A 19,703-nucleotide genomic window follows, 5' to 3' on the forward strand; every position below is an offset into this window, starting at 1 on the left:
AAAGGACGCCGATTATTAATACCCACAATAACCGTATTGTTTTGTCGCGAATGAAAAGTCAAAACAATTATTACCCTTTCAGTCGTTGCTCGATAATAAATAAATTACTTTTTTTTTCTCACCCCAATATAAGCGTAGGAAGTATTAAACAGCGTTAATGAATTGATTAGGTAATTTATGTTGAACACCGTTAAAATGCGTTTACCTGATTAGATCACCGCTTTTTGTCCTTATTTCGATGATGATGATGACGATGCTGTCACCATCGGTCGTTATAAAAAGGAATTTACGGTTAAAACTTGTTGTTTAGTGGAAGGTTGAAGTGTAATAGGATGAAAATAGAGTTGTGAGTAAAAATTACGTAAACGCGATGAATGAATCAGGTTGAACTTTCCAAGTGAAAATGTGCAGAACGAGTAGCTCAGTACATCGCGAGACTCGATGCGAGATGCGTCGGCTCTGCTGAATTCCGCATTGTGTATTCCACGTTCCACGCAACATCGTAAATCACATATTGCGAAACGTGTGTGTGCATTCGTGCGACTTTTTTTTCTGGGAAAAAGATTAATTACATTCTTCGCGATAGCAACTTTCGACATAATTTATTTATCTAAAAATACAGATAGAAGATAACTGGGAGGTCCCAATCTTTTAAAAAAAATTTGAAGGAATCTTTTTCGCCTTTTTTTTTTTTTTTTTTTTTTTTAAATTGTCTCTTATTATTCATTAGATTTTTGATGAAAATTGAAAAGTTGCATCTGCAGCATTGTTTTATACAACATTGAATGGTGAAACTGTGGAAGCTAAAAGGAAAATAGTGAAACTTTGCGCAGTACGTGTGCGAGCAGCTAGAGGGCAACACGAATCGATTACTACTTTGCTAATGGCTTATTTCACTTAACACGCCTTTCCGTGGAGAGCACGTTCGTTGCTACTGGTGTGTCACGATTAGGTTTTCGTGTTCGACAGATTGACAGAAAATAATGAAGTTCCGTGGGTTGTACCAGTGAAGAGAGATCGGTTTGCATGTCAATTGGCGATCCGCTCTCGGCGTCAACACGTAAACTGTCACCAGAAGGTAAACGGGTTTTCTCTGTTTCTCACTGTCTCCTCTATCTCTTTTCAACGGTCAATGTTATTTTTAGATAGCTATCGCTAGTGTTCGTTCAATCAGACGGTTCCATTACTCTTCTTCGTTGTGACATCATTTCGGAAGCGAATGTCTGGCACTTTTTATCGCTGCGGATCTTCCCTCGGTAATGACTCATTTGTCAGGATACATAACCTCAAAAGCACGTCGGCGTTCGATGACAGCCGCGGCTCCTCGCTGATTTCTCTCCTCTTATCGATTCTTCCTCGATGATTTTTCTCATACATTCTACATATTTTCAGACAATCCCTACTCTTAGTTATTCTCAATCAATAATGTTCACTTATACAAACTACTTTCCTGTACTATCTCCAGAAATGTTTTCAACCTCATTTACACAGTAGATTTTTCTTTAAGCCGAATAAACTATTCTCAGATTAAATTATCTACTTTTATTTATCAGCCTCTGACAATAAATACAGCTATGACATAATGATCAGTCCGTTTAAATAACTGTGACTCGCATTCCATTATTATATGCTAAATATTTATGCTGTGATCGGTATGCTTAATTGATGAGTAAAAATCATGCATAATTAATGTGAGAAATATAATTATAATGTAAGAGTAAGATGATTTTTTATGGCAAAACATAACTGTGTTTACTTATCCGTTTCAGCTGTTGGTTCTCCAATTACCTGGAGGCCAGTGGTGTCAGTGACACCAGAGAATAATACGAGCTGCTAGCGTGAAGAAGTATAGTAGAGTTGGCTTAGGCCAACCCCGGTGAACGAGGCAAAATGGCAACAATAGATGGCCGACCAGCCCAATATGGTATCACTCTCAAGCAACTTCGTGAGCTCATGGAGCTCAGAGGACGCGAAGGTGTCAATAAAATCAATAGTTATGGTGGTGTGCAGGAGATTTGTAAAAAGCTATATACTTCACCTAACGAAGGTACCTCTTTCTCTCCTATATAATCGAAAGAAATTTTCTATAATTTTTCGTTTACCTTCTATAAAAAACACAATGTTTTTAATGTTCAGGTCTTAGTGGATCGGCGGCAGATATCCAACATAGACGTGACACATTTGGTTCCAATATGATACCTCCAAAACCACCAAAAACGTTTCTACAATTAGTATGGGAAGCTTTGCAAGATGTAACATTAATCATCTTAGAAGTTGCGGCATTGGTTTCGTTAGGTCTTAGCTTTTATCACCCATCAGATGAGGAAGACGACGAAGAACACGGTAAGTACAGATTCTAATTCTGAAACTAATTGCTAAACTTAAAACTCTTGAGAGATATTAAAAAAAAAAAAAAAAAAAATATGTCTTCCTTATGAATTTTCAGTGTCGATAGATGAGGATGAAGCAAAATACGGTTGGATCGAAGGACTTGCTATATTGATTTCTGTAATTGTGGTCGTATTAGTAACCGCTTTCAATGACTATTCTAAAGAAAGACAATTCAGGGGTCTCCAAAGTCGAATAGAAGGGGAACATAAATTTTCTGTCATTCGACAAGGAGAGGTTAAACAGATCTCTGTATCTGACATTGCTGTGGGTGACATATGTCAGGTATGTGTTTTCTGTTATCATAAATGAAAGTATAATCATTTATTATTAAATTGGGCAATGTGTGATTTAGATAAAATATGGAGACCTGCTGCCTGCAGATGGTATCCTTATACAAAGCAACGATCTCAAGGTGGATGAATCCAGTTTAACCGGGGAATCGGACCATGTTAAAAAGGGAGAATCGTTCGATCCCATGGTACTCTCAGGTAAGAGTTCCTTACGAATAACACGTTAGTAGCATCTTTTTGAAAATTACAATGCCGATGATTTTTTTCTTCTTCTTCTTCTTCTTTTTGAAAGGTACACACGTGATGGAGGGCTCTGGAAAAATGTTAGTTACCGCAGTAGGTGTTAACTCACAGGCTGGTATTATCTTCACTTTGTTGGGTGCTGCTGTTGATCAGCAAGAGCAAGAAATCAAGAAGATGAAGAAAGGTATGACGTAAACTTGGTTTCGATAAACGATTACGGATAATAGGTACACTTGATTTCGGATTCTAAAGTTTGATGATGATTGAAGTAGTGTAGTTTCTATACAGCTATCATTTTGAGAACAGACATTGAAAAGAGCATAGTTATATCATCTTTAGAAAGTAATAGAAAGTATGTTTAATAATATTAATTTATGTAGAAATTTGTTTTCAGAATGGTACAAGTTAGAATTAAATACTACTATAGCAATTATTTTTTAAGTAATTTAAACTCGCTACTTCCTTTAATTTCTTACCAAGTAACGGAATATACAAACATTCTGCATGGCACAAAATACATGAAAAAAAAAAAAAAAAAAAAATGAAAGACATAGAAACAACGAAGAGAGCCGCATGGTTTTCATTTTGAATTGGTGTGAGAATATTTTATTGTGACTTTAGTTTCTAGTTACTTGTTACCCTTTTGTCTCCCTTGGCATGTGGTTGCAATATTTTGAAACCGTTTACTAATTATTACTGGAGAGAAACATCATTTATAGTCACACAAAGTTAAAAAAACTATTGCCTTGTATATCTATACATGGAATATCTTTATCAAACGATTTTAAATAATCTTTAGTGCCACCATTGCATTAGGATTGATTCTTGCTGTTGAAAATATCACGTTGCCTAGTAAGAAAAGAAACTATTTAGAAATAAATTTATAAATTTTGCTAGGAAGAATCAATCTTAAATTATTGCAATTAAAAAAAAAAAAAAAAAAAAAAAATCAATATAAATCCAGTATGCTTTCTTGTGATATTTATGTTGTGTACGTCTTTTGTTGTTGTACAACCTGGAAGGCCCTTTATATGTTCTAAACCGTATTTTTTTCTCGTTCATTCGCTAGAATACGCTCCGACAAAGTGATTAATTAATATTTGCAAATAGAGTAGAAAGTTTTCGGCCAGTGTTTTTGAAACCTTCTAGGCTGTTCACTTAGGATTAAGCATTTTACAAATTTAAGAAGAGAATCTAGAGATATTTAAAGTAATTTTGCTAACGAAAGAAGAGAAATTAACGTAACTTTTACAACGACTGGCATATTACATTTTTAGATAGACTGCTAATCAATTTTGTTTTGCATGCGTTTTTTTTATCTAGAGGCTAAGAAGCAGCGGAAGAAGAAGTCATTAACAGGTGAATAAAGTACTATCATAAATCATTACTGTTCATCATTTTCGGTGTTAAACGTGTACATTATGCGAGCACGCGCGCGTATTTTATTTTTTATTTTTATTCTTATCATTTCTTTTCTATCTTTAATTTTATATATATTCGATAGATATACATATACCACACGCGAAATTTCTTTTAGTCATTTGCAAAAATTAGGAACACTTTTAATTTAAGTCTTTGTCTTTTAATCGCTCTGTTATGTTGCATATTTTATCGCCTCTCTGCCTTTGTGTTTGTCAAAGCAGTCCATTTTAAAAAATTTTATTTTTTTATTTTCCTTGTTTCCCTTTTTACTTGGTCCATTTGTTTCTTGTGCGAAGTAAATGGGAAGATTTTTCTAAGAGAGTATAAAGTAAAAATTGTCTCATCCGTGCTTCTCTGTACCTTCTATTTATAATTCTTTGAATGTTTCAACAGCAGTGGTTTATGCATTTGACAAGATACAGCAACTAATTAATTCTGTATAGTTTGTTCTCTCTTTACATTCCAGCAATGCTGTTTACCACTTTTACACATCTGTGTTCTTTAACTTGTAACTGTTGTGCCTTTTAAACAATTCTTGATTATTCTCTTTCTTGTCGGCTTATTCTACTGTCTACATTTCTTCTTCCCTTTCTTCGGTAGATACTGATTACTAAACATTAGTCGCCAGTATCATAGTAAGCAAACAATACAAATGTAAATGACTTTTAGTTAGTTGAAAATTAGTTTCTTGAAAAAGTTTGATTCCTATGGATTGCTCTCATTTGTTGTGTGTACCATGGAAAAACGATCGAACCAACTATTAATTGCCTTTACGTTGATAAGTTATAAAGAAAGATAAAATAGGAATCAGGCTTTGCGATTGAGTATTTATGGAAGAACTCAGACCCAGTTTGTATGTTGCGAACGAAGGAGACGAAGCTGTAGAGATAACTGGAAACAGTCACGTCAGCGGAGGTGGGAAACACGAGGGTGGAGAGAACCATCAGGCACCGAGTCACGGAGGTGGTGGAGAAGGGAAGAAAGAAAAGAGTGTTCTTCAAGCCAAGCTAACTAAACTCGCCATACAAATCGGTTATGCCGGCTCGACCATAGCAGTGCTTACCGTTGTCATTCTAGTCATTCAGTTCTGCGTAACGACGTTTGTCATAGAGAAGAGAGCTTGGAAAAATACGTACGCTAATGATCTGGTGCGGCATTTGATCATTGGTGTAACGGTACTCGTAGTCGCCGTTCCCGAAGGTCTTCCTCTAGCTGTCACCTTGTCTCTCGCTTATTCAGTTAAGGTAATTATTTTCAATTTCCTTTTTATTCACATTATTTATTCTTCGATCGTTATTCCACGATATTAACGAATCTGTACGTTTGTATGATCGTAGAAAATGATGAAAGACAACAATTTGGTGCGACATTTGGATGCCTGCGAAACGATGGGTAACGCAACAGCAATTTGTTCGGACAAGACTGGTACCCTGACTACCAACCGGATGACGGTCGTTCAGTCGTACATATGCGAGAAGATGAGCAAGACGATTCCAAAGTTCTCGGATATACCGAGCCACGTTGGAAACCTGATAGTTCAAGCTATCTCTATTAATTCGGCGTACACATCCAGAATAATGCCCTCGCAGGATCCTACAGAGTTGCCGCTTCAAGTCGGCAATAAAACCGAATGTGCCTTACTTGGATTCGTAGTAGCCCTGGGCATGAACTATCAGACGATACGAGACGATCAACCTGAGGAAACCTTTACGCGGGTGTACACGTTCAATAGCGTTAGGAAGAGCATGTCTACCGTCGTCCCGAGGAAAGGTGGTGGATATAGGCTCTTCACCAAGGGCGCTTCCGAGATCATTATGAAGAAGTACGTTAATATAATATAATCAAATAATAATAAAAAATGGTTGGAGCACGAAGGTAGAAATATATTAATATTATATATCTGAATAACGACGAGGTTGTTGTAAAATTACAGATGTGCCTTTATATATGGTCGCGAAGGTCATTTGGAGAAATTTACCAGAGAGATGCAGGACCGTCTGGTAAAGAACGTAATCGAGCCAATGGCGTGCGACGGACTTCGTACCATCTCCGTCGCTTATCGTGACTTCGTTCCTGGCAAGGCAGAGATCAATCAGGTTCACATCGACAACGAGCCGAATTGGGACGACGAGGAGAATATAGTGAACAATCTAACGTGTCTGTGCATCGTTGGTATCGAGGATCCGGTACGTCCGGAGGTGCCGGACGCGATTAGAAAGTGTCAGAAGGCGGGTATCACTGTGCGAATGGTGACGGGAGACAATATAAACACTGCACGTTCGATCGCTCTGAAATGTGGCATCCTGAAGCCGAACGAGGACTTCCTTATCTTGGAGGGTAAAGAGTTCAACAGGAGGATCAGAGATAGCAACGGTGAAGTACAACAGCATCTTTTGGACAAAGTGTGGCCAAAGTTGAGGGTGTTGGCTAGATCCTCGCCGACAGACAAATACACCCTGGTTAAGGGTATTATCGATAGTAAAGCGACCGTCAGTCGCGAGGTCGTTGCCGTTACCGGCGACGGTACGAACGACGGTCCAGCTTTGAAGAAAGCTGACGTCGGTTTCGCCATGGGTATCGCCGGTACCGACGTAGCCAAGGAAGCTTCCGATATTATTCTAACGGACGATAATTTCTCGTCGATCGTGAAAGCAGTTATGTGGGGTAGAAACGTCTACGATAGTATAGCAAAGTTCTTGCAGTTTCAGCTGACTGTCAATGTCGTCGCTGTTATAGTTGCTTTTATCGGGGCATGTGCCGTGCAAGATTCCCCCCTTAAAGCGGTGCAGATGTTGTGGGTGAATTTAATCATGGACACGTTAGCGTCTCTCGCATTGGCCACCGAATTGCCTACGTCTGATCTTCTTCTCCGCAGACCGTACGGTCGCACGAAACCGCTCATCTCCAGGACAATGATGAAGAACATTCTCGGTCAAGCTGTCTATCAGTTGACCGTCATTTTTATGCTTCTTTTCGTTGGTAAATATCTAACGCTGGTACCAATACACACCCCCGTTAAGTCATCTTAAAAAATCCAAAGAATTCGATCAAAGTGTATCGTGACTCAAAAGTTTGAGTACGTGTTTCTTAGTTCTTCAGTAGTGTCAGAGCAATCCGTTGAGTACTATATTCAGCCTAACTATTCGAACCAGAGTTGAGATACACCTGTGTAAAAAAAAAAGAAAAAAAAAAGAAGCGTCGAGTGTGAGATAGTACTCAAAGTTTTGACCCGTGATGCGATGCGTGTCCCGTTACGTTCAAAGAATCGTTTGTCGTCTGAGAGTGATTTCTTTTTGGATTTTGAGATGACCGAGGCACTTGAAGACGCTTCGAGAGGCACATCCTTCTAACGATGAACCGTCTGATCGATAGGTGATAAGATGCTCGACATCGAAACAGGCCGAGGAGTAGCACAGGCTGGCGGCGGTCCAACGCAGCACTTCACCGTCATCTTCAACACGTTCGTCATGATGACTCTTTTCAACGAATTTAACGCCAGGAAAATCCATGGTCAGCGTAATGTCTTCCAAGGAATATTCACCAACCCCATCTTTTATTCTATCTGGGTCGGCACGTGTTTGTCACAGGTAAGTCTCATCGCTCGTCTCTCAACTTATTCAGAAGGTTCAAGTTCAGATTCCTCCCCAAAACAGAAAAGAGTTGAAAGAAATTCATTCTTCTTTTTTGATTACCCTCAACCTGTCGATAGGTTGGCAAATTGGAAGAGAAAGAAAAATAAACTTCAGCCAAGCAGAAATGAAATGAAATGAAATGAAATGAAATGAAATGAAGCGATGCAAGATACACGCATCCCATTATTTATAGAAGGGTGACGCTAATGCCCACCGCTTGTTTGTTTTCATTTAATAAAATTCTTTGTCTGTTTTCTAGGTACTTATCATACAGTACGGTAAAATGGCGTTCAGCACGAAAGCTCTCACATTAGAACAATGGATGTGGTGCCTGTTCTTCGGAGTCGGTACTCTATTGTGGGGCCAAATAATTACGACAATTCCTACGCGCAAGATTCCTAAAATCCTTTCGTAAGTTATACATTCACGTAGAAAAACGAAAAAAAAAAAATATGAAAAGAATACTACCATTTATTGTTTAGATGATGAGAGATACTTCTGTTCGGTTTACCGGGCACAGCCTTCGGCAATTTATAAAAATGATCTTCCGTTCGTGTTGTTACTCGTTTAAGGAATATTTCCGGGATATTTGACACACTCACCCTTGTAGAATACAGAATGGGTGTAATAACTTTGTCTGGTTTTAAAGTATTTCCATTATTTTTAGAGAATGGAAATATTTTATCTGCACCAAGTTACTATACCACTTCTGTGTACATATTTATATGTCTTTTTTTCGGTTTCTTTTTCAATATAATTTTCTGTCTTTTTGTTTTCTTTTCTTTTTCTCTTTTATAATTTTTTTAAGTAGAAAACTCGAAAACGAGAATGCCGGAAGTAATCACGAGCATTTTGGAGCTATAAAACCAGCCATACATCCGTGCACCCAATTGCTATAAACAGATAATAGAACAGGGAATATTAACATGATTAAAAATGTGTGTGGATTTCTTGCTTTCTTGCATCGTGCGACGCGACAGGAACGCGTTGGTATTTATAACAGGGATACTTGTTGTTGAAAAAAGAGAAACCTCTTGAAGCTTTAAGAATGTGTTGTTAACTTGTTTAAAAGTTACAACCAGTTTGGTAAACGCGTGGATTATGATTCTCTATTTTTCATGGGTTCTGAAACGTGTGCCATGCCGTACACCATCTAGCTTTAATGAATTTTTATTCAAAGACCCTCCTGATACACGATAGTTGCCTTTGCATGAATCTGTTTGTTCTTGATTATATACACCGGTACTCTGAAGAATTATTCATCATAATATATTGATGTCTCAAACACACCTGTTCGATGAAATGAACACTATATCGTTCTGTGTGTACTACTATACAGAATTTATTATTCAAGTATATATTTAGTTACGTAATGAAAATGGTTGTTGATTGTAAGACGAGGTATTGCACGAGTGTTGCACGTAATTCTTAATATTACTTTACATTAATCAAGTATTTTCAGTACAAGGGAAGAAATTTGGTTTCTTATAAGAGATAATAATAATAATCTATTCAAAAGTATCTTTTACTTCTTTGTTACGTTTATTTATTGATAAAATTAATATTAAGAATTTTCTATATTCACCCACGTGTACCATTCGTGTGATGCTTTTATTTATATCAAAGACAGTATTTTATGTAATAATTATTAAACACGTGTACAAAGTGGTGTAGCAAAGCTGCTCCAAATCAGACAGAGTATCATTTGAAAGATAAGTATCATCCTAAATCGGTAATCGTGTAAAGGTGTTAAATAGAAGGGAGAGGCATGCATCGTGGAACTCATTATTATAGCTGTAAACCGTAGAGCTTCGATTGGTTTATGTTTTTTCGCTTACTTCGAGTCCTTTACTCAACTTGCTTTCTGCCCGTCGATATGTTTCTCATCCTCTACTGAGTTTAGCGTGTCGCTTTACGTAGCATGCTCCCTAGACGCCCAAGACGATGTCAAAACTTTAACCAAATAATTGGACCATGTAGTCAGAGAGAATGATCACGCGTACTCAGCTATTCCCTCGCTCCCCTCTTTGTAGTTGTAAGTTAGTGCTGGCCAAATAATCCTCTTTACGTTTCTAAAACATTATTCAAGCGTCATGAATTTCATGGGTACTTGAATGTTTGACTAAGAAGAAATTGTTTAATCAGTATCCGAATAAATTGATCGAGATGGACATGTTTTGTTTTACAGAAAATCACTTGTACTTGGAAGAGCTCTTAAAGGAAATAATTTATTCGGATACCGAATTATCTCTTGGACCTCTGTCGTAGGCTTAGCCATTGCATGACTGAAAACCCTTCTCCAAGGTCTACGTACTTGTTTGTGTAAGAAGCAACTAACAAAAGTGGCGTCCCGACGATATCACTACACGCATATATATAATATTACACATATATATATATATATATTTTGGTGCAAGGGATCTCAGTGGCGCGCTTAAACCGAGTGTCAGTGTCGGTTGACTAAAGACTAAAATAAGAGACCTTAGTTAACAAAACACCATAAGTGGTACTCTGTTGCGCTTAGCATTTATATCTGTAAATCACTTTGCTCTCTCGCTGGAGCTGTTAATTGACTCTGTTTTTCTCAGCGACTTTTTAACTATTTTATCTGTCTGTCTGTCTGTCTTCTTTCTTTCTTTCTTTCTTTCTGTCTGTATTTCCACATGTGTTTCTTTAATTGTCTGTATCTATCTGTCTACCTAATTTCGTACTTATTTTCTATCTTTCTCCTTCCATTTTCTCCATCAAGTGCACGGAATCAATTTTTCTCTCCTTCTGAACCGATTTTCCATCTATGCATCCGTTTCTCTGTCCGCTTAGATTGCCTCTTAATTCGCAAGCAGGAATAACTTGCCAATTGGGAATATTCTCGCTGCATCGAGCAAGCACTAACAACACAAATGTAAAAAAAAAAATGAACAAGGGACATACGGTGATAAGATGCAGGATGATATATATATGTAACACATGTTGGGGTGCTTCTGTATGGTCCTGGTCCGTTAAATAACGAAACGTGTGCATACTAATCATCAGAAGCGAAGAGAAACAAGTAACACATGTGGTTTCTCACCTTCTTTAATCTCTCTTCTCTGCATCTAATTCGCTTGTTAAAGCTTTTACGAGCCACTTGTCGTAGGACAAATAGAGATGTAGTTGCGGTTTTCTCAAGCTTCACTTGTTAATCGTCCCTCCCGGAACAGGTAAGAGGGAGAGATCGCATCGTTGGATCACTAACGATCACACACTCACACACATACACAGGGAATTAAGAACAAGCGTGTCGCGTGATAAAACGAAACGAACCCTGTCCAGAGGAGAAGGAAAGATATACGTTCGAATGATCGCACCTGGTCCTGTACAAAGTACATCCGTGTTTAAGGGTGCATCGTTCCTTGATCCTTCGCCTTCGCCTTCGCCTTCTCCTTCTCCTTCTCTCCCTCATCGTCGTCGTTTCGATTCGTTTTCTTTATATTTATTTTATCTCTGTTCATCGCTGTCGCCCTTCTCCTGACAAGTACAAAAGTATCTCTTTCATCATACATACACAGACACTATACGCACAACATACAATGGTACAGACGTAACACACGCTTGTTTATAGAGCGTCATTCGTTTCAATTCCATCAGCAGATATCGCATATATCGCTCACTTTCTCCGCATTGCACCTCGCATCGCATCCCCTCGTTCGTTGGCTCATTCTTTTTTACACGTCGCAACATTTTCTCTTGTATGTATGTATTATCTTACCGGCTGCTTTATTATCGCAGGATCCAACACCGTTCCGAACACGGACCATGCGTTTACTGGAAGCAATATTTCTTTGGAGAAGCTCGACGAGTCGATGTTGACCATTCGCATGAATTACAGAAGAATTCGAACATTTGCTTCCAGTAATTTCAGCACGGACCACGTTAGAAGGACGGCTCTGCGATTTTGTAAAGCAGCCAGTTTATCTTTTCTTGTCCGTTTGCTTCCCTCTCTCGGCCATTTCCGTTCACCGTTGCGCCACCGATCCATTCTCGCCATTAAAAAAGACAGAGAATTCAATTAGCCAGCATCGTCACCGCCCGTTCGAGAGAACGCGATTAGGTGTCCAAGCTAAGGAGCGAGGGGAAAACCGTAAAAGTGACAAAAGCAAAAATAATTTGTTGGTGCAGTGCGTCGAGGAGCCGGCTCTGCGCGTGTCATCGGTCAACTAAACAAAAAAAAAAAAAAAATCTCCCTTAAAAAAAAAAGAAAACTACCTACTTTGATTATAGCCAATGTGTAACAGGGATCGAGTGATGAAGAATTGGTTTCATGTTTTTTAAAAACAGATGGGGCCGCGGCCAGCCGGATGATATCGGTGTGATCAATCTCGGAGATGAGAAATTCGACCCTGACTCGGATAAAAAGCCGCGCACAGGACAAATTCTATGGATCCGTGGTCTAACGCGACTACAGACACAGGTAACTATCCCTATCTCTCACTCTCATGCCATCACTCGAAGTCAGCGTTCTCTCGCCCCCCTTCCCCCCGTGCCGCCGGGATAAACTTAGAGAAATCTGAAAAAGGATAACAGAGAGAAAAAAAAAAAATAAGAAAAACAGGACCACAAGAGAACAACCCAACCAAGCGGACGTTTTCGAATTTTCTCTGGCCCTCGGGTCAACGAGAGTCCACCATACCCGTCCATCCGCGGCAAATGCCGTCCACGGGCCATTTTTCACCATCAACTTAACGCTGTGCTCAAGTTTCGAGCCACACGTGTATATTACCACCATCGACTATATTACAATCAGTCCGATATACTATTATCATCGCAGATACAAGTTGTTCTCTATTTAATCATGATCCCTGTGCACAGGCTGACCACGTCGGATGGATGATTCTTCTTGTGTTTGTGTGTAGAAATGAAAGACAGTGATACAGGTTCAGGTAAATGTGTGTGTTTTTCATTTGATATCAATTTGATTTTTCTTTTTCTTTTTTTTTTTTTTCTTCTAACGATTGAATTACTTTCATCAGGATGTGTGAGAAGGAGACACCTGTCATAGGATCACACGTTTACCTGACACGCTATCTTTAAATTCCTTTCCATCTTTTGGATCCACCCTTGAAGAATCATCCGCGTGCTCCTACCGTGTACAGCCTGTGCATATGCACAATCAGAAAGTATATATACGTGAGTTATATACTTTGTTCCATACATGTTTTTTTTATTTTTCGTTGGTATCATTTTGTTTTACTCGTTTACGTTCAGAACGTTCTTTACCTTGGTTTGCATTTTCATTTGAGTTCTTTGCCGTGTTACCTCGACGATGCGTACCTTGCGTTTTACCCTCTCGATAATTACTTCGCGTTAGCCACAGAAAGAAAGAAAGCTCGACGATTAAGCAAATTCCCCCTACAGCGTCTAATAGCTGGAGAGCCGTTTCTTTTCATGCCGAACGATCTTCTTCGGGTTCCTGTTCCTCAGATAAACTATTCTAGATTGTTTCATCAACTTCAGATGTCTTCCAGATGCCATTAACTTTGAATAAAGTTCCTAAGGCGAAGGATACTCTGGCAGAAACATTATTTTTCCTCGATTAGAAGAGGCAATTGTACTTAAAGAAAGGTTTGAATCTTTAGTTAGAACTGTATTTTTCAAAATGATAGGATACTTTATTAGGATAACACTCGTACAGACTTAACACGCTCACTGCCACATAGCAATTAGTGAATTTTAGCGTTAATTTTACTTTCTCTTGAGAGAAAGTCTTCGCGAAACTACTCTGACCCTTCATCAGGGTTCAGCAGAGATTTACTTACACTTGAAAGTGTAGGATGGTTATGGTAGACCGACCTCTCCAGCTTGTGTCACCTTCGACGATCGTTGCCTGATCATTTGACACCCTTTAGAAGCACGTAGATGTTCTAGACTAGGCTAGAGTCATCAGTTTGCTCGACGTAGAGGCACGAATCTGATCATTAGTACCAAGTTAGCAGTGGTCCACGCAGTCCTCGTTCCATATTTCTGTTCCAAAGCTTACGTCGAGTATCCATGTATAATTTTCTTTGAAATATATGCAACGTTTAAGGGTTCACGATAGTCTATTATAAATGAATGTACAAGGTACAAGAGTCTTCATTGATACTGTAAGGAGAGGAAAACGAAGACACGTTTAATCACAGGACAGAGCATAAGGATCCTTGGAAAAGGATTTGATATTTGACGACTGACTGACATTTCTAGACTTGTAAGACAACGGACAGGGTGATGTGTAAGGATGAGTTTTATTAATCGATGCTCGAGCGAGAGTCGGAAAGGACAAACAAGCTGCCCTTCCTCGTCGACGACGCCTCTGTGTCTCATATATTTTTCTGTTCCTTTTCTTTTTTCTCATTCTTTCATTTCTCTGTAAGGGAACGGGTTAAACCTGATGAAGCTAGCGCCATACATAACGTAACCGCGGCTCGTGATCGTGTAAATTATTTACATATTACACCATTACGACCTTACCAATTTATAACGAGTACACCTTTTGGACATGCAAGAAACTCCATCTGAAGTATCTTACTGTACCAGTTATTGTTACAAGTTTGATGGAACGATTGCATAGTCCAAAGAAAACGAAAGAAATCTCTACCTTCTTTATTCTGTTGACTTACTTCGCTTTCTCTCTTATTTCCTTTCTTCTTATCCTCGTAACACTACTCTTCACTTTAGCAAGGTAAAGCAAAGAAACAATAAGTACAAAAATGATGATGATGATGAATGAACATACAAGTTTAATTCATTCAATTCATGTGTATGTCCTTTTATGAATTACATTATTGTAAGCTATATAAAAAAACAAACAAACAAAACAAGTATTATAGATACCACGATTCCAGTTAAGCTAATTATATAAATTGAATGTGTATAACCTACTTTCAGACGAGCAATAGAACTCTGGTGCAGAATGTATCTGTGACAGGCAGATCCCCCTCTCAGGATTACTATATGGTTAGTCCGCAAGTCCAATCTCCGCACTGTTTGACCGTTCTTTAAATATTAATTCTTTATAATTATTATCAGTTTGTTTTTTCTTTTCGTTTTGTTTTCTTACACTTTCGTTTTTTTTTTTTTTTCTTTTTCATTAACCAGTTTGGCTCTTTTGAGTTTCCCTTCTTACTGGTGCCTTTCCGTTTGACGTACTTGGTTTTCTCTATCTTATTCCTGTCTCTTCTCTTCTTAACATTGCTATTTTTAATGAACGTTGATTCACGCTCACCTTGATTTCTCTGATTGAAAGAAATTCTGTATTTTTTTTTATATTCATTTTGTTTAAATTCTTTGAATTTCATTTATATGATTGTCTGATGGCCTGTCCTTCTGTCAATTTTGCTTGCAAATTGCGAGCTTCTACTCGCTTCTTTCGCGTAATACATGCTATTTTTTAAAAATATTTTTTCATTGTTTTATCGTCTATCAATCAATGAACTGCAAAGAAACATGTGCCATCCTTTTTTTTTTCATATTTTGTTTCAGACAGAGTTATCAATACTTCCTGTTTGAAGAGAAGAGAAATTAAATGTTGACGAGATTCTTGTTAACTTTTATGTCTTTATTACCTATGCACTTTATATTGAACTTTGCTGGCTATAGAACATGATGTAATCCTACAAAGTTTCCAACTTTGCTACCACTTCTCTCACAGTAACAAGTTATTTTTAAAAATAATCAATACTATCTACAAATTCGCTTATAAAGAATTCTTACCTTAGAATATAAAATGTCTAATCATTTAAGCTTATTCCAGTAAACTAGTTGTAGTCAGCAAAGTGTCGATAAATGCTTGGAGTAATTAGAAAATTCACTTAACTCTTCTCTTCAATCATAAAAGCACAACAATCTTTATTTAATTCACCAAAACTCACAATTTCTATTTCTGTTTTCTTATGTACGCAAAGAGAAAATCAAGCTGAAAGAAAATTTGTCCAAACATTCAGTTTGTTCTATTCCACCCAGATCCTAGTTTTGGTTTTCTCTTCTTTCCATTGATTCTAAAGTGTTGCATGCACGTCTGTGCGTATGTATGTACGTATATAAGTTGTCCGTATATACGTGATCATCGAGACGTTTCTTTTTTTTTTTTTTCTTCATCTTTGAGAAATTAATTATACAGTACATTGACATTTACTAATTTTTCATATTAATTAAGTTCACTCCATTTTTTTTTCTTCCTCTTTTTTTTTTTTTTATTGACACAGTGTTCAGTTTCAGGGACTATTCAGTTTTACAGTGTGCTATTAAGTGATTTACCGATACCATATGATACAGGATATTGTCGAGCATTGAGAATGAATATGTACATGTTTTTGATGTTTGCTTCTGAAGTTTTTTTTTTTTTTATTTAATTTTTTTATTGAGCAAAGGTATTGCTGAAACTTCTCTACATTACACAAGTATACTTTTCAATGTGAGAACTCAATATCGTGAAGGTAAACGTTTTTCCATTTTTATTATTTAAAGAATCTCTGCTATGGCAGTAGACGTTGGATATTTTTTTTATATATATATATATATATATACACGCTTCAAGCAAAGTATATTATCAATCAGTGATCTATGGTAAATGTGTCAAAAACATTCATCGGTATCTCATCTAACATGCTCGCTTTCAGAACATTCTTTAGCTTTCTTAACAAAAATCTTATCTTTGACAATCAAAAATTTAAGGGACACAAGAAAGTTATTGTCGAAAGAACCCATCTACACAAATGTACCAGCTCCATCATTCAACTACTATGCTTACTTACTAAAAAATGAAGTACGTTTAACAAAAAGCTTTTGCCTCAGGTTCCGTCATCATTCTCATCAACATTTTACATACATGTATCCACGAGTAACTTCATGTCCAAGACATACAAGTAAAAAAAAAAAAACCAGCCACAATGATTCTGAACTCACAAGGCACAGGCAATTTCTTTCTTGCAGAAGCTTTCTCAAAGCTCAGAAGTTGATTCACAAGAGATGCACCTATGAAAATAAAGCAGCCTCAGAGTACCTTGTACGTGTGCTATGCGTGTAAACTGCATGCAGTATTCGCGCCAGAAAACTGTTAAGAAAAGATACATATATGGGCAAACAGTGTCGACATATTAACAATACTATGAACAAACAACTACAATAATACTCTGTTGCATCCTCTATGTTTCTCTTGCTCACAGAGAGACAAGCATTAACCACATGCTCCAGCAGAACACCTGTGATTCCGTTTGGCTGATTTGCTCCTTTTGTGTCTTATTTCTGTTCTTTACTTGTTGCAGTGTGTGTGCCGTTTTGCTGTAATATATATATATATATATATATATATATATATATATATACCATTAACGTACAAACTGTGGATATGTGACAAATGCATTGTGTGTCTCTCAATGTGGGTGCGTGTGCTGTTAAGAATATATGATGTACGTGCACAGTCTGTTCATATCTGTCTGCCGTCTACACGACAGCAAAAAGAAATATCTGCAAGAAACTGGCAGTCAGTTCACATGTACACAAACGTCACGTAACAACTGACAGCAGACACGAGAGATATTTTATCTTGCACAACCAACCAAGCTCTCCAGGCACAGTACACATTGGTACGAAGTTTCTTTGGTGGAAAGAAAAGGGAAAGATATCAGGAAATACGTTTTCTGACCTACCGGTCAAAGGAGTACAAAGAATGGTTCAGAAGGATGGTATTGGAGTTTTGGAATAAGGATCATTGAAACTGTGATTTTCAAAAAAGGATTCAACAGATATTGTTAATTCCTCGAGAATATCATTCCTTTGATAACTTTTTATTCCTGACTTTAGCATCAACTTCTAAACCATTCGTCTTGTCATTTTGGGTTTGTAGAATCTACTGGACTTGTTACTTCTCTTATCCACAATATTCCACGGCTTCGCTTCTCGATACCACCAAGTAGAAGCTTTTAATAGGATGAACCGTTCACTGTTTCACTGTTTCCTCGACACTCTTCGAGTCAAGGATCGAGAAACGAACTCGTCGAACCCAGAAACGCTTGCATGTAGCAATTGCCAGTTCAATTCTGTTGTTTGCAAGCTTTCAAGCTTCACTTCGATCACAGAAGCTCAGATTACTTGGTTTATTATTCAGAATTGATGTTGGAAACTACCGAAAAGAATTTAACTGTCTGAGAAGCGATTTAATCGTGCAAGTGATCCTTGAAAATTTATCAAGTTTGCTGAAGCAATTCTAGACGGTTAAATAATGAACAGTATTCCATAGTGACTGAGCTTACGGTCCCTCAGGACTGTCCTAACACTTCATCACACGTGCTATCCTATAAGAAACTTGTTCAGGAGGCGTAAAATAACGTTTGGAAGCTTGGCTGACAAGAGATAGGAGGCAAACAATAACAACGACAACAGCAACAGATACAATTTTACCAAAGAAACAGAATCAATTAAAAAAGACACACGAAATGAGACACACACGCCAGTGTACATAGGAATTAATTACTGACGCAAACGCAAAAAAAACACGCCTAAAAAAAAGTAATGATATTAAGAAGAGGATAGAAATTAAGACTGATGGTATGATTTGTGGTTTGTTAGCCAGCGGAACCCATTCGGGAGACTGAGGTATAACGGGGCGGCAGTCTTGCCCGCCGCCACACTTATCCTGTCGGAGTACAAACAAGTACGTAGCTCATGTAGATCGCCTGCCGTTAATAATTCGTTGTATCGTCAACTTTGCCATACGTACGCATACACAGGACGGATCGTCGACGTACGTACGGTGTGCCGATTGAAACGTCGCCGTCGGACTGGATGTGACCACTTGAAAATGTTTCAATTTAAGGGCCCAAGGCCAGTGGAATCTTATTGAAAGCTATAAAGAGAAAAGGAAGATTCTGTGCTACCGTACGTAGGACAAGTTGGATCAGTGAATTCGATGCAAGAAATTCTAACTCTCTGTGTACAGTGTTTGAAAAATTACATTTTAATTGTTTCATCTTCTACAAAGAAGACGATATAAGAAGAAAAGTGGAGCAGAGACGACGGCGACGGTTTCATAGCACTGATACAGTGAACGATGTTTCGTTACACCACTGTGTTTTTGTGTAGCGAGTGTGGGCTGGCCGGTGAAGTCGATGGAAGAGCCTCTTGTGCTTCTAGACCACCGTCCGCCTGCTCTCTTTTTTTCAGTAGTCTATAGCTGTCTGATATGATTGTGTGCTGCGTGTACTCCCCGTTGTATCGTTTCCATACTTAATCCTATGATTCAATAACTGCGACTGTTAGAACAAACGCAAGCATTTTTTCGTGGCGGCCATGTGGTTCGTGCGTGTGTTTAACCAGCCAAAGTCAACGCGAATCCTTTTCACATCAAGAGACTGTCTTAATAAGATATTCAGCTTGAAGTGTTACATCGTCAAGCAAAGTCTCTTTCTCCTGTCCCATCTCTGCTGCTTGTTTCTGTTTGCCTTTGTCCTTTCCTTGCATATTTTTCTAGACAGACAGGCCGTGAAAAGTCTTCTTTAAAAATCAAGCGATACAACTGCTTTGCCTTTCTCTTTTGCAGATCCTCTGTCTTGGAAGAAGTTTCACGGTGTGTCAGAAAGTTCCTATCTCTTCCTGCCTCTCAGAACAGAGTCTACTTTTTCCCTGACTTTTGAACAAGTCTGTTTCAACATTATCAAGAGAACCACTCCATATCTCCTTCTGCCATTGTGTGTCTAGGTGCAGATGTAGAGTT

At 38.0% G+C, this 19,703-nt stretch overlaps 1 protein-coding gene across 19 annotated transcripts in view; it reads left to right on the forward strand.

Annotated features, from left to right (window-relative positions):
* The window catches only part of LOC114872172 (plasma membrane calcium-transporting ATPase 2), a 52,419-nt gene that overhangs the window by 19,443 nt on the left and 13,273 nt on the right, over positions 1 to 19,703 (forward strand). For 9 of the 19 annotated variants that reach the window (XM_029179072.2, XM_029179078.2, XM_029179063.2 and 6 more), the window contains 12 exons: positions 1,770 to 2,047; positions 2,137 to 2,343; positions 2,447 to 2,673; positions 2,744 to 2,879; positions 2,974 to 3,108; positions 4,248 to 4,283; positions 5,217 to 5,590; positions 5,684 to 6,168; positions 6,280 to 7,325; positions 7,719 to 7,933; positions 8,238 to 8,389; positions 12,296 to 12,428. In XM_029179072.2, coding sequence (XP_029034905.1) covers positions 1,891 to 2,047; positions 2,137 to 2,343; positions 2,447 to 2,673; positions 2,744 to 2,879; positions 2,974 to 3,108; positions 4,248 to 4,283; positions 5,217 to 5,590; positions 5,684 to 6,168; positions 6,280 to 7,325; positions 7,719 to 7,933; positions 8,238 to 8,389; positions 12,296 to 12,428 — 3,303 coding nt within the window. In that variant the 5' untranslated portion in view covers positions 1,770 to 1,890. Of the gene's footprint in view, positions 1 to 451; positions 524 to 689; positions 1,079 to 1,145; positions 1,257 to 1,769; positions 2,048 to 2,136; positions 2,344 to 2,446; positions 2,674 to 2,743; positions 2,880 to 2,973; positions 3,109 to 4,247; positions 4,284 to 5,216; positions 5,591 to 5,683; positions 6,169 to 6,279; positions 7,326 to 7,718; positions 7,934 to 8,237; positions 8,390 to 12,295; positions 12,429 to 14,881; positions 14,951 to 18,559; positions 18,645 to 19,703 lie in introns of those variants that run through there. The other 10 variants (XR_003788726.2, XR_003788727.2, XR_003788728.2 and 7 more) reach the window with 7 other exon arrangements.

The sequence above is a fragment of the Osmia bicornis genome, chromosome 16 (genome assembly GCF_907164935.1).
Source record: "Osmia bicornis bicornis chromosome 16, iOsmBic2.1, whole genome shotgun sequence".
NCBI lineage: Eukaryota > Metazoa > Arthropoda > Insecta > Hymenoptera > Megachilidae > Osmia > Osmia bicornis.